Raw genomic sequence first — 21,794 nt, 5'->3', positions numbered from 1 at the left:
TTGTCATTCTTTACAAAACCAGGCATTTGATAAGTTTTATTTCCAGACTGGCTTGATGCCATGACACCAATGTTCAGATGCCAAACATCCCATGGCATATCTACGGCATAAATAAACAGGATATAAAATCTTTGAGATTCTTTTTTTCTAGATGTAATGTCATCACTCAGCAGTTATAACAACTTTTCCGTCTGTGGCAGCTGCAATATTTCAGAGGAAGGCAAACACAGTCTGACACTGCCAAACTGCTAATGTGTTGACACGCGAGGCTTTGTTGACAAAAGGTCGTCTATGGTTCTTGGCTCTAAAGTAGCACTGTGATCCTTTTGTGTAGCAGAAAATGCTCAATGAAGAAGAACTCTACTGAAGATTAACAATATACTTGGTAGCTGTTTGCACTAAATCCGCAAAACACTCCAAAGGTGATCTGTGCAGTTTACCTCTAATGCTTTGTCAAGTGTGACAGATTCTTGAAAAAGGTGCATATAAGCAGGTTATTACATGTGGGCAAATTAGGCTTGTCAGCAAGTTTAGCTCTGTTTGATAAAACACCCAAATAAGGTTAAACAAATTTATTTTTTACGTTTGATGAAAAGTTTGAACCACAAACAATAGATTTTCTTAGAGAAATGTTATTTTGAACACCGGTATCAGTTCAGACTCAGAACCATAATCCTCTGCTGATGAATGTAATGGTAATACTACTTAGATTTTGTAGTTTGTATTCAGAAATGCCATTCTTTATTATTCCCTTCATCTTCTTTTATTTTGAATAGGGTAGATATATACGTGTTCAAATGATGCTAACTGGTTTAAATGGACATATTAATGTTTTCCAGTACTAAACACATCCATGGACGGGATTCGGCCTGAAGTGGCAAGTAAAACCCTAACATTTACAAAGTCATACAGAATATTTAACAAAAAGTGCACATGATTTTATGGCAGAGAAGTAGAAGGCAAGACGGTTGAAAATATTGGTTTAATATGATCATTTTAAAAAAACAAAAAACAAGGAAATTCCATAAGGATCAAGTCAGAAGTCAAAGTGACGAATGAGGAACTCTTTCTGCTGTTTGATGCCACGACATGAATAAACTCTGTCTGTTGACTTGATATGCTCTCATGTCTCTCTTTGATGTACACACATATACAATTGAACCCTAAGTGTGTGCAAACAGTTACACTTTTGCATATTTACACATAAGAATGCATACAAGGAAAAGAGAACAAGGAAATGTGAGCATTTCCCTGTTAAGGTTAGGAGGAAGGAAGATTTATACAGTAGTGGGAATATGTAGATGGGAACATTTCATTGTATGTTCTTTTTATCTCATATCGTTAGCTTCATAGCATAAGTGCCTAAGTCATTGACTTAGTCAAATGACTTAGGCAATTATGCTATGAAGCTAACGATATGGTAAAATTATTCTAGCATAACTGTAATCTCAAAGAAGTACTTAAATTTTTTATTAAGCAGTATAAGCTAATTGGTGATAGAAAATGACCAGTCACCAGCAACTTCATACATTCATACAGTCTTACAGCATTACTATCTGTGCTAAAGTGCAAAACTAGTTTTGAGTAATGCCCATGCACATCAAAGTCACATCATTCATGAGAACGGATCTGCAGACGTGTCCCAACAGTACATGACACATTAAAGCTTTCTCAAGCTTCCAGGCATGCATGAAGAGGACTTATTCTTGTTGAGTAATACAGGTTGAGTAATACCTCAGCTGTCGTTTTCCTATTACACTTTACACATTTGTTTGTGTGCCCTGGAAATGGTTAAAGGCAAGTAAAATAGCCATGTGAATGGCAGATTTTTGCTGGCATGGGCTGGGTTCACTTGTCCTCTAAGAAGGAAAGGTTACTCCGTGTCAGTGAAAGTGATAACCTTTATCATGCAAAGAAACATTTCTGACCTTAACACAACAAATACTTTACTGCAGCTTTTCTTTTCTTTTTATGGAAATATCCGATTTGAATGCTCCTTTCAGTTCGGATTTATTTTCATATAGCACCAGTTCTCAACAACAGTCGTCACAAGGTGGTTACAATAAAAGAATGCTAACAAAATGTTATAACCATGCAGGACAGAGGCAGTTATCTGATTTATTCTATCCCCTGCCTTGTAATTAAAAAGAACAATGCGGTCATTCACTTGATCACCAAACCAAAAAGGGTAATGTTTTTATACATTTAAAGTGACCATCACAAAAACAATGAGTTTAAGAAGATCGATCTGTTTCAGTCTGGAACGTCATAATGGTTAATTTCTCCTGTAATATGCAAGGCTGCAATGATTCTTCACTGTATTATGAATATTTTTAACAACCGCAGAGGACTCTTCCATTCTGCAACTGCCCCCTGGGCTGGACTTTTAATATTACTGACCAAAGGCCTCTTTTATTTAGTCCAAACAGCACATTAGACAATGGACATAAGGGAAAAGATCACAATCTAAATATAAACCCTGCTATCTATCTATCTATCTATCTATCTATCTATCTATCTATCTATCTATCTATCTATCTATCTATCTATCTATCTATCTATCTATCTATCTATCTATCTATCTATCTATCTATCTAGATACACACACAAAAATTAAACAACAACATGCGTATAGACTTCAAGCTTTACTATAGCTTTTAATTTGGATTTGTTTGCCAAGTATTATAACCTATGCTTGTCTCAATCATGTTCAAAAAAACGATAATAGTCTGTCATGTCTTCCTTCCTTTAGTTAGTATTATGTATGTATACTTTATATATTAAGGTTTATTAAAGATAAAACTACCAAATATTCATTCAACGGCGCCATCTCGTGTTCATCCAGATGACCGCTCACCTTGAGTTTTCTCTCCGCTCTAATTTCTATTGGCTCCAGATCACTTGTCCCTAAGTGACGTTTCACCGTCCTAGTGGCTCTTTGATGTGTCCGTCATACGAGTTTACGGAACTGTATCCACCCACTACAAAGATGGAGGACGATATCTCAGATATGAGCAGACCACAAATGTACTTATTTGGTGAGCTCGCTAATTCTGACAAACCCGATTTTTTTGTTTGCACAATCAGTTTTAACGTCATGTTGTCATGCACAAATAGCCACTGGAGATTTTTAATCGGAAGATAGCTAAACAGCTGGCTAGCCTGCTTACCCCCTCCCACTCGCGCCAATTCAGCTCTTTTGTTAGCTAGCAGAGCATGGCGTGGAGCCACGTAAAGAAGCAAAATGTATATACACCTCTTTATCTGATAAAATGATATGCATGTGCGTATGTTTATTTAAGACGAGCGCAACCCACGGTTGGTTACACGTATTGTTTCCCCCTCAGGTTGCACCTTGAAATCGGACAAACGGGAATTCAAAGTTGACCTAGACGGCGATGAAACGGAGCAGCAGCTGTCACTGAAAGCAGTAAGAATCAGACTTTAGATCGCGTTTGCCTGGTCTTGAAAAAATTAATTCTTTGACTAATACGGCTATTAACTACGGAAGCCGAGATCGACATTGAGCGCTGTTATTCTTTAATGCTATACTCTCGCGATAAATTGTTATGTGTCTTGTAAATTCGTAATAACATAGTTTGTTTTATCGCGATAAGATATTAATTATCCAGAAATTGGGAAATGCCTTTGTTATGGCACGTGAAGATAAAGGTGTAGGCAATAAACAGAGAGAATAATATTACATATAGTATGTATATATAATTTAAAATATATCTACCCCTAAAAGACATCCACCCCTCAAATTTTCTATAATTCGCTTCCTAAGAGCCTATTATAAATTGGTCTTGAGCAATATTTCCTCAGGATTTCTGGAGGTCTTTCAAAGCTTTTCTTTGGAAATTTGGTGCTTTCTCACTCATTTGCTGTTCTTTTCTGAAAATCGACTACTTGCAATCTGTAGCAAAAACAAATAATCTGTTACGAAAAATGGCAAACATAAGAGAATTTGACAGCCATGTAGTAGGATTTTTTGGTTTTTTTGGTTTTTGCATTGACAAAGTGATTCCCGAAGGGCTATCAGCCAAAGTCTTGGCTTATGTTGACATGGTGTATACTGTTTCCTTAAAAACAATTGAGGAAACAGGACATGTGGAGGACCAAAAAAAAAGAAGTGGCAGTATGAAAAAACTATTTACAGTCATATCCTTAAGAAACAGGAAATAAATCCAGCAAAGACTTGAAACAGGACCTGAGACATCAGATCTTTCTTCCATGTACTAGTTACTAAAATCTTATCAGAAATTGTGTAAGTGGAAGGGTGGCTGTCGAAAAGCCATTTTAAAGGAAAGGAAATGGGGAGAAAAGTCTGTGTTATGCCAAAATACACAAGAACTGGACAGAAAGTGACTAGTAACAGGTCTCATGGAGAAATGAATCCAGATTTAACATTTTTGGTTCAAATTGCCTTATGTACGGATGAGGTCAGGCGAAAGGGTGAGTGTCGCTATTTCTGAAAAACAGAATGTAGAAAAAAACCTGTCAGATTTGTTAATGGCTTCATTTTTCATCCTGACAATAATCCAGAATACACCTAGTGCAATAAAAGCATATCTCAATTAAAAAAAACACAATGAAAGATTCCAGTCAGTCGTGGTTTGACCTCCCCAGAGCCCAGACCTGAACCTTATTGAAGCAGTGTGGGATCATCTTGACAGAACTGAATAAAAGGCAGCTGACATCCAAAGAAGAGCTTTGAAAGAAAATAAATTGCATGTATGGCAAATATGGACTAAACAGACTTAAACTGGGTGTTTAGCCTAATCAGATGCATGAGGGAAGGCTGCTGGTTGAAGGATCAAAAAATCCCACATTGAAAAAAACCCCACTCCTTGCACCCTAGCAATTGTTTATTAGAAGTTCCTTACCAGTAGTTTGTGAGCTAGTGAGCAGCGGATTGGAGTTTCGGCTCTATTTTATATTCTCCTGAGAACACGATTTCTGAAATGTTAACATATTGGATTTTTGGTATTAATTTATATTTATTTATTTATTTATTGTCATGGAGCATTCACAGCGTTAGTCTACTAACCTTACTGATGCAGTAGGCTATTTATAGATGATAAAACAGGAGTTTAATCAGATTAACAGTAACATTAACAAGAACAGTTTATGTTTGCACCAAAAAAAAAAAAAAAGAGAGACATTTTGCCAGTACATGGAGGTAGTGTTATATAGCACACTGTTATTTTGTTCCAGGTGTGTCTGGGAGCTGAGGCTGAAGATAAGTTCCACATGGTGGAAGTTGAAGGCCTCACTTACGACGGGAAGACGACAAAAGTGCCGCTAGCTGTCCTTAAACCTTCCGTCCTGCCCTCTGTGAGTCAGCACCAACACTGACAGAAGTATTTAAGAGGCTTCTGGTTTAAATTAACTTGTTTTTACGGTCTTCATGCCTAATAAAAAAGAGAACTAAAAAGAAAAGGCATTTTCTCAGAACCATAAATACAAACATTACACTGTTCTGATAAATATAAATAATTCATAAATCGTTGACAAAATACTTATAATGTCATCTTCCTTCCTGCTATGTTTTTCTCCAGATGAGTTTAGGTGGATTTGAGATTACACCTCCAGTTACCTTCCGTCTCCAGTCTGGTTCTGGACCAGTTTACATAAGCGGGCAACATTTTATTAGTGAGTATTAAGGTTAAGACTCAGGTAACTATTTGCCTCATTGTTAAAATAAAGTAGGCATACCTACTGAAGACCTTGTCAGTGGAAAAATAGCAAGTTGTAAGTCTGACCTTCATGCTCGGTAAAACAATACAGGGTCAAATTTTCCAGCCCGAAAAAAGTCCACATATGACTTTACACTTAATTTTTTGAGTAAGTTTTTCTTCTAAAACAATGTTTTGGGGTAAAATAACATAAAGAAAAGTTGTATGATTGTTTGACAATATGTGACCAGTGTGTTCGCTCTGTCAGGTGTGAAGGAGTCTGATGACGAAGAGGAGGAGAACAATTCGTCGCCGGTAAAGCGGCCTGCAAATCTGCTGGCAGGGAAGAAACCCCCAATGGTAGTTATTGACATTGTCGTATTACATTGCTTTAAATGTTTTATATTTGCACTTATAGCAAAACTAATCATTGTTTACAGAAATTGTTCTCCTGCCGAGGTGGTGGCTTACTGCATAGCCTTCTGTTTAATGGTTGTCACGTTTAGTAATCGGTGATAAGATGCTATCGCGGGACGTCAGCATTAAAGTGCACTGTTACTTATTCTGACACCACAAATAAGCCTCAAATGTTGTTTTTGACAAAAAGACGATTCATATTTCTTGTAGAAAAAGCTGAAGATGGATTCTGATGATGGTGACGATGATGATGATGATGAAGAAGACAGTGATGAAGATGATGATGAGTATGTTTTTATTTTATTCATTTATTTGTTTATTTAATTGGCTTAGTTTTCTAAATAATTTTGCATTCTAAAAGATAACATCTTTGTGAACTCATAGTATAAAATCTATTATTTTGTGTGTGTGTTTTTTTGTAAATTTTGGGCACAAACATCGAGCAGTGTAGCTTTTAACCAGCTTACTTGCTTCTTGTAGCGATGATGACAGTGATGAAAATGATGTGAAGCCACAGAAGAATGTGGGAAAAGTGCTTACAAAGGTAAGCTTCATCCGTTTTGTTTTATTACAAATAACAATCAACCTTAAGGTTCTCCATGTTAAAAAATATGAGAGTAGGTTTGAGGTACAATCAAATATGGAGGAAATATGGTCAAATAAAAACATTTGTGTATCATGGAGTTTGTGATAAATGCAGTTTGGATTTGTAATCTTGGAAAGAAAGTGACTGGAAGTTTCTTGAAGACATCCGAGGAGCTTCTTGAAAAGTGAAGAAGCTTGCTTTCTTTCCAAGCTGCTTGGACTAACTTGACCTGGATGACTGAGAACCTACACAGACATATCATGTGCCTGCTTTCTGCATCTTTGATTTAGGCAGCACCCTTTGCTAAATTAAACAGAATATTTCCAGTAGTGAGTGTGTCAAAAGTGGGCAGTGTCTTGCGTTGTGCTATATGTGAGAAAGGATAATCTGACCTGATTCTCACCATATTTTTTAAAGTTTGTGCGTTAAACAACTTTAGAAAAGCAGAAATCACCTATTTGCTTCATCAAACTCGTCTGACTTGACGTTTATAAACCTTCATTTGTTTATAAAAATGCTGCACACCAACTGGCCCACTGAAAGAGTGTTATTGGAACGTGGCACCAGATAAAGCCTGGATTATACTTAGGTTGTGGACACAGACAGCTGGAGACTCAGTGGCCAAGTACTGATTCCTGTGATGCTTCTTTGAAGTCTGCCGCCTCGAGAGTCACCAGGACCCAAGTGGACTTGTACATGCCGAAAATATCATTTCTGTTTAACCCCAGTCATACAGCTTGAAGGAGAGAAACATACGATTCTGTCCTTGCTCATTTAAGTATTAACGTTAGTGTCATTGTAAATAAATAAAGAGGACTGTTTACATTTCATAACCATTTCTGGAAGTATGTTTGGGAAACGTTGCTACAAAATTAATATGAACCAGTGCTCATCAGAATTTAGTTGTTTTTTTTAACCCTAAGAACATAATGAGCAGTTAAATTGGAATATCTCTGAATATTAATAAAAATTGTTTAACTTTTTAGAGCTTCTGTCCAGAAAAAACTTTTTATTTACAACTTTTTAGTTAAAGAAAACAACAATAAAAAGCTAACAAAGAGATGCCATCACCATCAGTGTCTCGAATTTTGCTATTTAAATCATATTGAACCAAACATTTATCATGTAATGTACTGTGATGACCGTTGCCCTTTAAGCTTGGTAAAAAACACAAGCAGATCATTGCGGATCTTTGTAGTTTTCAGTACCTGAGAGGAAACTGCCATGATCAAACTACTTTTCCATACACAGCGTTTTCATTGCTTTGTTGCGGTCATAATTACAGAGAAGAAGGGCAAGTACATTTTGTTTATTTCCACTCACAGTGAATTGAGTTGTTTATTGCTTTCTTGCTTTCTTTTCTATGAGCTTTTTAAGGCACTTGATAGATTAGTAGAGCTAGAGCAATTCTCAGGGTGCTGTTACCCCCATTTGAGAAGCTACTATCTGATAGGCTCGGATAATTTGTATTTGACAAAATTCATTAGATGCAAGGACACATTTTTCCAGCCTGTCTTTGAGAGCTGTGGATATTTCCACATCTTAGTTTCACTTTTAGTATTATTGCATAAACATTTATTGATCTTTTGTTTATTGACTCATTTGTTCTGTCATTTTAGTTCAAACAAAGTTTCTTGCGGTTCAGTAACTCTGATTTTTACAGTGGAATGTATTTGTGTTTCTGAGCCTTTGTTGTCCACTAGATGTCAGGGCAGCCATTAGCGTCCCCTTAGTGTTTGTTTGTGTGTGCGTGTGTGTCTAGAAAGAATTTCTCTAACCCTTTTTTTTAACCACATCATTTAAACTTCCACTCACTGTATGCTACAGTAGCATTTCATTTTAGCAGGCCCTCCCCATTCGTGCACTCGCTGACCGTCCACCTCTTTGTATGAGACAAAACATGGAACTTTTTCATCCTGTTCGCTCAAGTACCCACCTGTTTTCCTAGAGTAAAACACAGGGTCTGTGTGGTGTAATGATCGGATTTCTTCTCTGTAATCTGCTTGAATTCTCACCGTCTCACCAGCAAGACAACAGTATGTTATGCTGTGCGTAAGCAGACACACACACACACACACACACACACACACACACACACACACACACACACACACCCATATAAAGGGATAAATACACTTTAGTAGACATGCACATTTGAACATATAAGTACATATAACCTCTAGCGTAAATGCACAAAGTCTGCAAACAAATGCACTTCATTCTGGTAGCGCATAAGCAGAGAACTGCACTCTACATACTGTTTCTCACCCATGCGTGCTCACACGCACATGCACTTCAGTTATGGGAAACATCTTCAACCATTTTTCTGAAACACTGCATATCTTTGTCCCTCTGTCATCCCACTGTTAATATGATTGCTCCTTTTTATCGTTTCTCATGCCATTTCAGCTTTGCACCTGGGTTTTGCCTTTGAACACTTGTTTTGCATGTTACCACAATCGCTTGCAAGTGTGTGGGTGCGTGTGTGTGTATCTGCCTCATTTTTACGTCGGTGTCTGTTTGTGATTTCGTTCTTCTATTTTTTTAAAAGCACGCTATCCAAGTGCAAACTCTGCCAGGCAAAAGATCAAAGCAGGGCAGATGCGCATACCTGCGACGTGAGCGCCGATCCTTCCCTCAGGGTCAGATGACAGCTGAGCATTTCTGTCACCTGTTGATTTATTCTGTTGTCTTCTCTTCCAATTCCTCCTGCACCCCACACCCCATTCCTTCCATGACCTTAATCCTTTTTTTCACCCTTCGTCTCTTTAGCTCAATAGCTACCCTGTCTCATTCTTTAATAATGAAAGCACAAAGCTTTGGGGAAGTAGGGCTGGGAACAATTATTATCCCTTTTTTTTTACTGCTAATTCAGCTGTGTTTCAAGCTATATTTTGCTTTCTTTTTCTTGTCAAACCTCCATACTGTACTGAATAGGACCCAAAACATCTCAGACATATTCAGTATCAAAATTGAATCAAATCCTTTTTCATATGAATCTACATTTCTTGTTATTATTTGATCATGTATTTTTGATGAACAGGTAATCAGGATATTAAGCTGTTCTTGTGTAGATTAGTATTGTCACGGAATCTCACGTGTTTTAAATAATTACACACTACTTTTGTGTTTCTTGCAACAGATTTGTACAGGGTTTATAAATGTTCTTTACTCAAATTTACTGGACAGCAAATTGCCTATTGATTGGAAGATTTCGTGCTCTCTCTAAACACTTAATATCATTATTAATGGACTGTAATAACTGTTGAGCCTGTTGAAAGACTGGAAAATGTTCTTTACTACAAGCTGACACGCGTGTCACTCATCTCATCATCCTTCAAGAGTTGGTCTTTGGTTTCCTCTTTCTGTGAATGGGTCTTAGTGCTTTGTAGCAACATGAGCGCTCTAAAGTCGCACCCAGAATACCTTCATAACTCCTGAGTTGGAAAGAGATGGTAGAAAGGTGTGAAGAAAACAAAAAAACAATGGAAAAACAAGAGTTTCCGAGGTCATCCACCTGCTGACATATTACAGAATCTCTGTGTTTGGGTAGATGTGGTAGATATTTTTTAATTAAACTTTAAAAATTACAAGAGTTGCAGGTTTGCATTGGTCGTAAAGCCCTTTTTGACTGGGTACCTACATAACCCTAACCCTTGGTATAATCGTTGTGCTCATCCTAATCTCATTCAAATTTCTCCACAATTTGTCTGAAATACCCCCAACATTTTTGGGGGTATTTTAGAGGTCAGGAAATTCAGATGGTTGGTGTAATATAACCATATAAAACAGAAAAATGAGATACAAATGTTGATGTACAGATTCTATTTGGTAGACTCAGATGCATCCATGATGATGTTTAGTTTCTCTTGATTGAATTTTGTCCTTCAGGAATTAAGGCTTTGAAACCTCACTGTTACTTCCAGCATCTTATATTGCAGGCGTTGCTGTAGGATATTACATGTGTGATTGCATTGTAGCATTTGTGTCAACACAGGCAATTACACTTCTAGTCCATTCCAAGGTGAATACCAGTGATTGCAAGAAAGGATTTGCTGCTTAGGATATTCAGGTACTTGCCAGCTTTTCCAAGGTAATTACATATGTGACTGAGAGCAATCAAAACCTGACGGGAAGGAATCCAGTGCAACAATTACAGGTTGTCTGGGTACTAAGTACCTGATCAATGAGAAATCACTAATTAAGTGTAGTCCTTAATTAATGATTAGCACTATTAAAGGTATGCTTTTAACATACAAAGGAAGGCAATTGTTTTGCTGTCATATCTAATTAGCTGCATAACCTTATAACTGATGCTATTTCTTTTCTCTTTTTTGGTTTAGGTTTTACTTTTCTTGGCCTTTTTCTTGTGCTTTTTTATGCACACATGAAGCAGTAACACCTTATAGGAGTGGGAGAAAATATTGTGACAAGTCATGGCAAAACAAGAAATGGAGTTACTGCAAATGAGGATAATGTTTTGTCACTTGCCATTTATTATTTATCGGCTATAAAAGGGGGGCATTGCGTTTAGCAAGAACATCAGTGGGATACAGATTTTTAGAGGGTTAGGAAATTGTAAATGGCCAGCAGTCTAAACTGAGCCACATGTGTTGCATTGAATATTTAGTTAGTTGAGTTGGTCAGAACACGAGGGCAGGCTTCATTGAGTTGTCAGCAATGAACAACAGCAGTTAAGTAACTTCAGTCTGTCACTTTTGGTTTTGTTTAGCGTGATTAACTGCCACTAGCTGTTCTCACACATAAATTCTAAAAATGATCCAAACTTGAATTTTCTCATTTACAGCACACAGCAGAAATAGACAGATTCAGAGATGCATGTGTGTAAGATGCATGATGCCCCCTCAGTCGCTCTGAATTTACTAGACAATTACCAGCGCTAAATCCGTGTGGACATAGTCTTTGTACAAAGGAGCTGATAGGTTAAAAAGTTTTACATGTTCCAAACAGTATCTCTGTCAGATAGTATGAAGGAAAGCTCAGGGCTGTAGTGCATGCATTAAGAAAGCATTAACATCTTTATGAATTTCAGGAACCCGGTGTGGTGAATTGAGCTGTTTAAAGTACACACATTTCTATGGAGCTCTGAGATATCTTACTGGGAATGTTGTTCATTTCCTCAGATCCCGGAGTCCTCACCTAAGAAGCCCAACAAGACTCCAGTAAAACAAAATGGCCCTGCAGGAAAAGCCTCAGGATCAGCTGTCAAACCACAGATTAAGGTATGCCCAAAAGATTTCCGAAGTAAATCTTTGTTTACCTGCGGTTGGCTTGTGGGTATTTAAAATACCCAGTTGTTAACCGTTGTACTCCAGATCAAAAGTGTTTAAGAAAATGTGTAACATTGCAATTTTTATGGGAATTTTTTTATTATGTCACTAGTTACAGCAGGGTAAAGTCAAAGCCAGTAGTTGTATTTCTGAAGAAATGTGTCGTGTTAGGCATAGAAACAAGTATACAAACAATAGATGATGAAAAGTTTTACAGAAGAGTGGATAAAAAAGTACACAATTACATAATGTTTTACAGAAGGTGAGGGAACTTTGCTAAATTGGTTGTTTGCATTTACTGCCATTATCAATTGAAAAAATGCAGGCTCACCAAATGGAGGGGAAAAGACACACAAAAAACTTGGAGAGCCTTCCCATTCCAAAGCCAAGGAATGTGATAAATGCACGGTGCAATTAGTTCAACCTGATAGTTAATTTCTTCGATGGAATGTCTTGGACAGCCACTTCTGAAAACCTAAAGCTTGAACTCTGCCTGTCTTTAAGCAAACACACCTGACCTCTAAACGGGTTTCCTGGGGCAAGGTTTAAACCTGCGACCTTTTAGCTTGACCTCGCCATCTTAAGTTGCAGCCACCTTTGATGCCCCTCACCCCTCTGTAGCTCGCGCACACTTTAAGAAAAACAAATTGTCAAGCTTCTCTGCAGGTTTACATACTTCTCAAAGCATGTTACTGTGAAAGAAAATACTTGGACAGAAACTCGGCTCAGATAAGGTGTTACGTGTTGGTATGCGAATGTTGTCTGTTTGTATGATAGAAACATGACTTGCGCTCACTTACGCAGACAGGGCGCGTGAGAAGATTATCGTTTCTCGTCTGACATCTTGATGGAAAGCTTTGTGATTTTTTTTTTTTTGTCATGTTAAACACTAAGCCACAGGATTACCGAACCCCTGAAGGTGTAGTGCCCTGAAGGGCATGCTGTATGGGTGAGCGCAGTTTATAATGCAGTAGTTGTTGTCCAGACATAACACAGCGACTCTTGAAATGCTCTTGGGGATTAGCCAATGGGCAACTAAATCGCCCCAAACCAACCTGCTGGTTTAACTTTCTTGCCTGTGGTGCTTTGAATGCTTCCATCCCCTCTCAGCTTCTTCACAACTGTTCTCTCTCCACCACCTCTTCACACCCCTCACTTCCTGGACACACCTTCTCCCAATTGCTCTCATTACCAGTGTTTGATGTCTGGTGCAGCTTGCGCTTCCAGATGCCCCTGAGGAGCGAGGAAGCGGGTGTGGGTGTCTGTTTTTTTCGTTCCTAAATGCAGGTGACTGGTCATTAGATTGGCTTGTCAGATCTGTTGCCAGTACCATGGTTCTCACCTCTCACGGCCCAGCGTGTAGCTGCACCTTCTTGTATAACAGGCTCGACGTGAGAACCAGCTAACTCGAGTTGCGCTGATCTGAAGTAACTTTATCTTGCAGCTGGTGTCGGTTGATTGATGGGTTTGGCGAAGCCGATGCCTTCGAGCACACGTCAGAGTCGTAAAGTTGTTAACTACTTCACTCAGCCTTATCCCACAAGGGTTTGAGTCATTGTTTTAGCGACTGATTGGCATGTGTTACAGCAGGTGCATATCTTGTAAGTGCTTTAATATCTTTTGTCAATCTGTCATTTTACCATTTGGACTCAAAGATAGACCAAAAGATCAACTCATTAAAGTACCTGTAGATACAGAGGCTTTATAGGATGAGAGTCACTTTTTTTCCGTGTGACCTGACATTTTCCCCCTACTTGTGCCTCCAAGGTTTTCATTCCAGCAAAATGACAATTACTATCCCTGAACAGCCCTGATGAGCAAAAATGTCACAACCATGTATTTGCACTGGATTGAAGATGAGAGATTACATCAAATGATAGCGTGCTTGTGATTAAGTTCCATGTCTCATGGCATCTGTAATCAGTGTCTGGGCCAGATGAAAAAGCTTGTTGGCTTTGTGTGTTTATCAGCTGTTTCAGGTCCACAGCTGTCCCTTGGAAGTGGAGAGCTGCCTGTAAATAATAAACGTGTAGTGCATTTGTCTGGCTAGGAGCCAGAAAAAAGGCCATTTTCTTAGTGTGGTATGTGTGTGCCAAGGTTTTGTTCATTTTATACCTTTTAATCTCTGCTATTAAAAGAGAACCTGATCTCTCAGAGGCAGGGACAGGGCATTGTGGCTACACGTGTACGACTAATTACAAAATTTTGGGTCTGGTATTTGGAAGATGAGAGCTTCTCCTGGAAGGCCTGTTAAACTTAGGTTATGCATGGCAAGACATTACATATATTATGTTATGCAGTTATTGTTCTTTTTTTTGCAATCAGCACATTTTGACTCAGTATCTAAAATTAAAGATACATATAATGACCTCTAGTTCCAGTAGGAATGACACTACAAACATAGTGATTTCTATGTCCTTGTTAACTAGTGAGCTGCTAGATGTCACCATGAAATAGTATAGTGTCGTAATGCAGGCACACAGACATACAGTTGGTTGACTATAGAGTGGGTATAGAGTTTCTCTGTACATCTATACACTGTCATCTTTCCAATGTGTCTCTGGCTATCAATGAAACCCTGCAATTTCGCTGAATTCCACACTCCGCTTTGCATGTAGGGGCAAGCTCCATGGCTTGCATAACATGCAGTAACAGAGTATGGCGTATGTGTGTTTTTGTTGTGTCACATTCAGACACTTGCTAATTGAGGACCTGAGTCGTTGGCTGCCCAGGTCTGGACACACCTATTGGCCTACTAGTTCAGTGCTCGCACTTCTCTTCCTCAGAAACACAGCAAAGTCTTTGTGTTTTGAAACATTTACTGTTGCAAATCTGGTGATAGTATTGTTTTTTTTAATCCTGACCATTGGTAGTAAATACAGTACTGTGCAAAATTCTTGAGCTACACATAATTTCTTTATATTTTGATCGGCAGAAAGCAAACTCTGTTTTTACCTGATATACTGTATTTCCATTTATGTTTACATGTTTCAATAAATCACTGCACCTGTTTTCCATTTTCCAATGAAAATATACAGAAATGAGTGGCTGCTTTTTGCCCAGACAGTACTGTCTGTTGAAAAGAAAATCTGTTGCTTTATTTGTGCAAATCAATAATTTGATATTCAGTAGAAATCTTTTACTGACAGCAGCCATAAAAGCTAAAGTTGCACTTTTTTTCTTTCGAATTCAGTGTTTGAGAAACTTTTCTTCAATGGAAAACACTTGACAAACAACCTGAATTGCTCACTGGAGAGTCAGGGCTTGCCCTCTCCTGCTTGCAGACAATAAAAACATAATTTGTACCTGATGTATTTGTTAAAAAAAGGATGATGGTGTAATTAGGCTAGAATTTGTTGTCCTCTCCAATTCTTTTATCCCCTTCCAGCTGGTTGCCCACGCCAAGGCTTTAAACACAGACCAAGGCTAAGTGGGTCACAACAGGGCTTTTGCCCAGACTGGCCTGTTGGTCAACAGATTAATTAATCAGCAGCATGCTAAATTTAGCAACTGTGTGTTTGGTTCATTTTAGCAAAATAATACTGATGGCAAGAACTGAGCTTGTGTTAACGATGAAATGCTGTGGCATAATCTGAAGCCATCATTTTATCTATAGCTCTGTAAATTTCTAGTGTCTTATCTAGTTGATGTACTTTTCCAGACACCTGCCCTGGGAAAAGACAAACAACAGCCCGGCCCATCTAAATCTCTGCCTGAGATTAAGAGCAAGTTGTCAACTGCAGCCAAGGAGGTAAGGCTGCTGTTTTTTTATTTGTTTTTAAATGATCCTTCATAATTTAATGACAGTTAAGATTATGATGATTTAATTGTCCTTTTCTTCAGGGAAAGCCACTTCCAAAGACAGAGCCGAAGTTTGAGAATTACTTGAGAAGTGCTTTTAAAATCTCAGACAAACAAGTAAGTAATCTTTGTACAGTGTTGTGAGAGCTTTTTGCTTATGTAAATTATTAAAGCGGACCTGTTGTGCTTATTTCCAACTTCATGTATATCTTTTTGGGCCCTTCTAGAATAGTTTTTCATTCCTCACAGTTCAAAATAATCTTTATCCAATATGTTGGAGCAGCCCCTTTAGCTTCCATTTAAGCCAGCGTTTGTCCGATTGGCTGTCCCTTGTAAATAAAAGCTTTGAATAGCAGGTGAGAGAGGCCTGTGCTCACACCAGAAATATGCCTGAGATGAGCATAATAAGGGATGTGTATATGTGCTCCCTTTAAGTTTGTACATTTTTATCCCATGTGCAGTTCTCATCAATTTTCTGCTGTTCTGCAGTCTGTGTAATTGGTCTCATAAACGCTCACCCAAGAGTGGCTGTTTTCCGCCAGGTTTCTAGGAATACTCCTTCAGATGTAGAGTGTTAGCAGTCGCATTTATGCCCAAACTCATTTTATCTGTAAGAGCTCATTGCCATGATGTATAACCGGGCATACGTTATTCTTCCTCTCACTCTCCTCATACCTTATTCTGTTCAGTTTGCCTCAAATGTTTCTCCAGCACAGTGTGTACTCTTTGAATTATATTCACACTGTTTCGGTGGGCTCTTGCGAGATGGATTTGGGAGTACACCTGCCAAGGCAAACTCTTTCACGGTGATTTAATGGAAGTGTGTCTTTTGTAGCCCTAATGAAGCGACTGGTGGTATGTGCGTGGTACCAGCCTTTTTCGCTTTCAAGGCCTTTGACCAAATGCAAGCCTTAAATCTTTTCTAATGCAGCTTCTGTCGTTTCAGAAGAAAAACAACATCCCCTGCACATTATTTTGCAAAGCATGAATTAATCACCCTTAAACCCTTAGATGATCACTGTAGACTTAATGATTCTGGGCAGTGTGTCAGATAGTGAAGTTGTGTTTTCTGTATTAAGGCATCTGTTAGATGGCGATCACTTGAACCGAGCTATTTGAACATTCATATGTGATTGCTTTGCAGTGTTTAAATAATAACTGTACAGTTATGAGAGCAGGTGAAAGCTCTTTAGAGCGGCACATGGGTTGGGTGGACAAGGGAAAGAGTGGGGGTGGAGTTGGGTCAGGGAGAGCTTGTTGATCCCACTGTGTAGAAACATCTGTGGAAGTGCTTTGGTTTCATCAGCCAAGGCTGAGATCTGTCAGACCTGGAGCACCTAGTCATATACTCTGGTATGTAATGCTGCCCCCACCCAGCCCCTCGTCGTTCCCCCAACAGCCCCATCCAAATTCAGTGTTCCCACAGCCGAGACGCACAAAAGCATGTTGTAGTAAAAGTGAGTCATGTGTCTCATGCTGTATAGCACTTCATTTAGATAATTTGTAATTTTTCTCTTTCTTTCCTTGTTTCTTATTTTGGTGTTATCCCTCTTTTCTCTCTCCTTCCACAGGTGGTCAAGGGTCTTTGGAGTTTTGTGCAAACACTGAAGACTGAGAAGAAGTAACATACACATACATTAAAGCATTTGTACATTTGCATCCTATAAGGCATTTAAAGGCACAGTCGGCTAGATTTCCTAATCGGTCTCCTTCTTTCAGCCCCGTGAAGGACTATGATCAGATGAAAATGGACTGAGTGCTGAAATATGGTAGAGCCATCAATGCATAGATTTAGGTGTCAATGTTTTTCTTCTTCGTTTTTTCCTAGACTGAAAGGACCAACTATTGAGTTGGTTCTTTCACAGACTCGATTCATGTTTAGCAGACTGTAGATTTGCTGCAAGGGGAAGCTGCGTGCGTCACAATGGGCGGGGTCTGTGTTGCTACTACAGGAAAGGAAAAGTTTCTAAAATTTATACTACCTGCAGATTTATGTAGCTCCTGTGTATCACTGAATATGATCATTATTAGTTAACAATAAATCTTGTACTTGAAGTATTCAAAACCAAAACCAGGCCAAACTTAGAACCTAACCTAGTTAGTAGTTGCTAGTTCTTTCGTACGCCCTGTTGGCAAAACAGTATTATTTTTATACCAGCAGAAGGACTCACTAACACAAATGTGCTTGACAAAAAGTAAACAAAATTTTGAAACTGTTGAAACGCTGCCTGCAGGTGGTGTAAGTGTTACAATACAGAAGCTATTCCTTTCCTTGCCTGTAGGTGGTGATATCCTCATTGAACGTCCCACTTTCTTCAAATACTGAAGAAGATGCAGGTCACATTGAAACAGCATCTGGGTGGAAATATATGAAATTGGTTGATTAGCATCTGTTTATCATATTCAGTCATTATTGCAAGAGGAGGTTATGCAGAATGTGCCTTTAAATACAGTCCTGATCAAATGTTTAAGACCACCTGAAAAATGGCCAAAAATCATACTTTGCCTGGTTGGATCTTAACAAGGTTCCAAGTTAGGGATGGGTATCGAAAACTGGTTCTTGTTGAGAACCGGTTTTCGATATCCATCCCTAACTTGCAACCTTGTTAGGATTCAACCATGTAAAATCTGATTTTTTTTTGTTGTTGCCATTTTTCAAGTGGTCTTAACCTTTTGACTGGGGAATGTATCTCTACTGTAAACTGAGATAAACCCATTTTGTGTGAATTTGAGCAGCGCATATGTAAATGGTGAAGACAGCTAATAAAAGAGGACCGTTTGACAGCTAGAAAATTTAATCAGTCAGTGACAATAAAAGTTGTTTGTTATTTCAGCTTTGAGGAGTTAAAAAGCATTTCCGCTTACAGACTTACAGATTGTACATGCGGTTTTTTGAATACTGTATTGTTTTAGTCAAACCACAATCAGTCATTATAATATAATACAATACAATTATATTTTTTAACAGCTTGGCCAGCAAAATCAATAAATATGTTTCTCCCAGCAAAAATTAAGCAAATAGGCAAAAAGATGTCACAAAAATAAATGCATTAAAAAACAATTTTTGCAGAGTAAATCACCTTAAAAAAACATATAAGAACTCATATCTGTAATTGTTTGCAGTCATATATCAGTCCTCTGATGACAACAAACTTTCGTTCATGCTGAGCTTATGATGTGTTTCTATTCTCATTTAATATCAAAATGTTCCACATCTTAAACCAATTAAATTGATATGCTCAAACTCTACATTATCAAGCGTTTTTGCTATAAAATGTATTACTTCAATTTTAATAATGGAAGTTGGCCCTGTAATTTACCCAAATGTAATTAATAATTGTTAGTGATGTCTTCTTTACACTGAGGTTTCAGTAGCAGCAGGTTGCCAGGCCCAGTCTTTTGTCCTTTTGCTTTGCACGTGTTTGAGTGATTTTTTTTAAAAATACTTTTGTCATATCAGTCCTAATGAACGTTGTGTTGTGTAAACATATTTCTTGCTTTTATTTACAAGACCGGCAGCTGGACAATTGCAGTTTAGGTTTTATCCTGCCCTTTCTAATCGTTTCTTTTACTGCTTTGAGCTGTTTTCTTAGTCTTTGTTTCACATATTGTGTTCTAGTAAAAAAAAAATCCCTTATTAAAATGTCTGGAATATTGTTCTGATTGTTGTTGATCTTTCGTTTTACACACGATGTGTGTAAGTTTGTCATATTTTGGGCAACGGTGAAGCCAGGACCTTAAACAAGTCCAAGTGCAAAAAAAGTGATTGTTATTTGTTGAAAGCTGACGCATGTTTAAGGCTCATTATTTTTAAATAATATTTGTAATCACAAACATCTGGTTTAATTTGGCTGTAAAAAATGTAAGGGATAATAGGAGCAGACTCTTTGTAACGGAGCTGTTTCTCATTTTTTGGCAGTACATGATGAGCAGGTGATGCATGTATCGCTTTACTGAGCGAGCTTTGTCCCAAACCATGTAATGGCACTTCACTGAATTTAGTTACTTCATCCAAATGGTTGTCTTTTTTTTCCTGTAACATAAAATACAAACTGTAAGCTAGTACCCATCTTCAGTTTGACTGGATGTCAAAACAAAGCCACATGAAATTTTAATTTACTGTGTGATGTAGTCAAGTATAAATTGTAATTAGGTAGCTTTGCTGACCCATTGTGTGTTAAAATAAAATGCATTGTGTCCATTTACTACATCAGACTTAGTTTATTGTTAATGGTTTGTTGAGAGGAACATGTGCGTCCTTTTTTGTACTTATCTGTAACATTTACCTGAATAAAATAAATTCTAGTAAGTCTTTGACTTACATTCTACCCTCTTTACTGTAGACAACACCATTTGACAGTATCATTATAGTCACATTTGTAACTATGTGACTGACGTGACGACTTTCAGCTGTAATTAAGTGGGTTTAATAAAAAAAAAAAATCATGCACCAGCAGTTTCGGAATTACAGGCATTTTTATACAGTCTCCTTTTCAGGAGCTCAAAATTAATTTGACTGTTGAATAATGAGCAGTTTGATGGGCAGGTGAAGCCTGTTCCATTGTTATTTCATGACAAATGAAGCAGACAATATCTTGAGATGATTTCAGATTTAAGACCGCACAAATACAATTGAAATCTGAATTTATATTATACAGCTTTTGACTATAATTTTAAAATACAAGCTTCAAAGAGATTGCAACTTTAGGTAGGCTACCGTTAACCGAGCTGAAAACCATTTCAAAACGTTAGGCATTTCATTGTCCATGTTGAATGTCATAAAATGCCATCATGAGTAGAAAAATACAGAGTTAAACCAGTGGTTTACATAAGGTGCAAAGTGCAAACCACTGGTTACACTCAAGAATTGAAAGGCCGGATTAGATTTTGCTAGAAAGAAAATCTAAAAGGAAAAAATGAGATGAAACCAACAAACCAATGCAGGGCCCAGGTATTGCATCATAATACCATGTCGAGCAAAATACAAAACTACTGAAAAAACAAGAAAGCGCTGTCATTGGCCTCCGCCTGGAAAACCAATCCTGTTTTGGGGGTTGTCTCATTGTTGCCTCTCTAGTGGGAGAATTGTTGGCAATTTCGTCAACACCGAATCACTTAAAATGATTAATAACGTCCTCTGCTTCTTTACCCACCAGATCAATATCCCAGAAGTTTAATTGACTTGATGCTGCGCTTTGATTAAAATGTCCCTCTATGTTTTTGTAAACAATATTCAGGAATGATCTTTTTCCAACAAATTCTGGACCTAACTGCAAAAAATGACTGTTGGACCATATATATTGTATATAAGATGACTGAGGTATAAGTGTATTTTTATTATCACGAATCGAAAATATGCTGCGTTCACATGGAACTTATTATGCCCATAAATTCGCTTTGTCACACGATTAAGGTTGATGGGAAGAAACCACCCCCATTAAACCTCATGTACTGGAAACTAAGCATAAACACCAGTGACTGTCAGATGTTAAGCATGTTAAGTTGTTCATCACTACATGAACTTTTACACTACATTTATCATTAACCTTTTACATTTGTTTGCAATTTATCCATGTTATTGTTAGTTTCCTTTGTTGATAACATGGCTGTGAAATTTCAGCATAAAGAAACAATTATGAAGCATATGGGCTACATTACCTTTCAAAATTCGCCAGATTTGGTCTTTTTGTCACAGACTAAATGAAAACTCTGTGATTATATATCTCCTGATGCTTCCAAATACCAGAGTTCCACAACCTTTATATTTTGAGTCAGTCCTTTGTAAAGTTCCTTAACATTGCCAAAGAGCTGAGGTTAGGGAACGCTTTGTTTCTTTTAAAATATTTGCAAGAATCTGTTCTGACTACATTCACAGAATTATCAACACACATCTGGCTGTTAAAAGAAATTTAAGTCCAAGGTGACGAACCATCCACCTTTGTAGTCTCCACTGGGTGGCACTGAAGTCCAGGCATTAACTTCAAAGCCAGACTCATAATGATATAAATTGATTAAGCTTTT

The 21,794-nt window shown here is 37.8% G+C and overlaps 1 protein-coding gene across 1 annotated transcript; it reads left to right on the top strand.

Moving 5' to 3' along the window:
• The first annotated feature begins 2,946 nt into the window (after positions 1-2,946).
• On the top strand, positions 2,947-20,090 carry npm1b (nucleophosmin 1b). Its single transcript, XM_085469629.1, has 11 exons — positions 2,947-3,038; positions 3,348-3,430; positions 5,218-5,337; positions 5,562-5,655; positions 5,947-6,038; positions 6,306-6,382; positions 6,576-6,639; positions 11,826-11,924; positions 15,634-15,723; positions 15,816-15,890; positions 17,345-20,090. Exons 1-11 carry the CDS (start codon positions 2,990-2,992, stop codon positions 17,396-17,398), a joined length of 897 nt encoding a protein of 298 aa, XP_085325755.1. The 5' UTR covers positions 2,947-2,989; the 3' UTR covers positions 17,399-20,090.
• The last annotated feature ends 1,704 nt before the right edge of the window (positions 20,091-21,794 follow it).

The sequence above is a fragment of the Copadichromis virginalis genome, linkage group LG2 (genome assembly GCF_057382275.1).
Source record: "Copadichromis virginalis isolate Kocher_CV1m ecotype Utaka linkage group LG2, C_Virginalis_male_GT1.1, whole genome shotgun sequence".
NCBI classification, from domain to species: Eukaryota; Metazoa; Chordata; class Actinopteri; order Cichliformes; family Cichlidae; genus Copadichromis; species Copadichromis virginalis.
The sequence above is the reverse complement of the archived record's forward strand: the minus strand, read 5'-3'. Positions and strand labels throughout refer to the sequence as shown.

What these genes read in the sequence shown, in the direction of transcription:
- npm1b (XM_085469629.1), top strand. Translation starts at nt 2,990, where the DNA reads ATGGAGGACGATATCTCAGATATGAGCAGACCACAAATGTACTTATTT. An exon ending in AACCTTCCGTCCTGCCCTCT is followed by an intron (nt 5,338 to 5,561) that starts GTGAGTCAGCAC and finishes GTTTTTCTCCAG; the next exon opens with ATGAGTTTAGGTGGATTTGA. An exon ending in TGGGAAAAGTGCTTACAAAG is followed by an intron (nt 6,640 to 11,825) that starts GTAAGCTTCATC and finishes TCATTTCCTCAG; the next exon opens with ATCCCGGAGTCCTCACCTAA.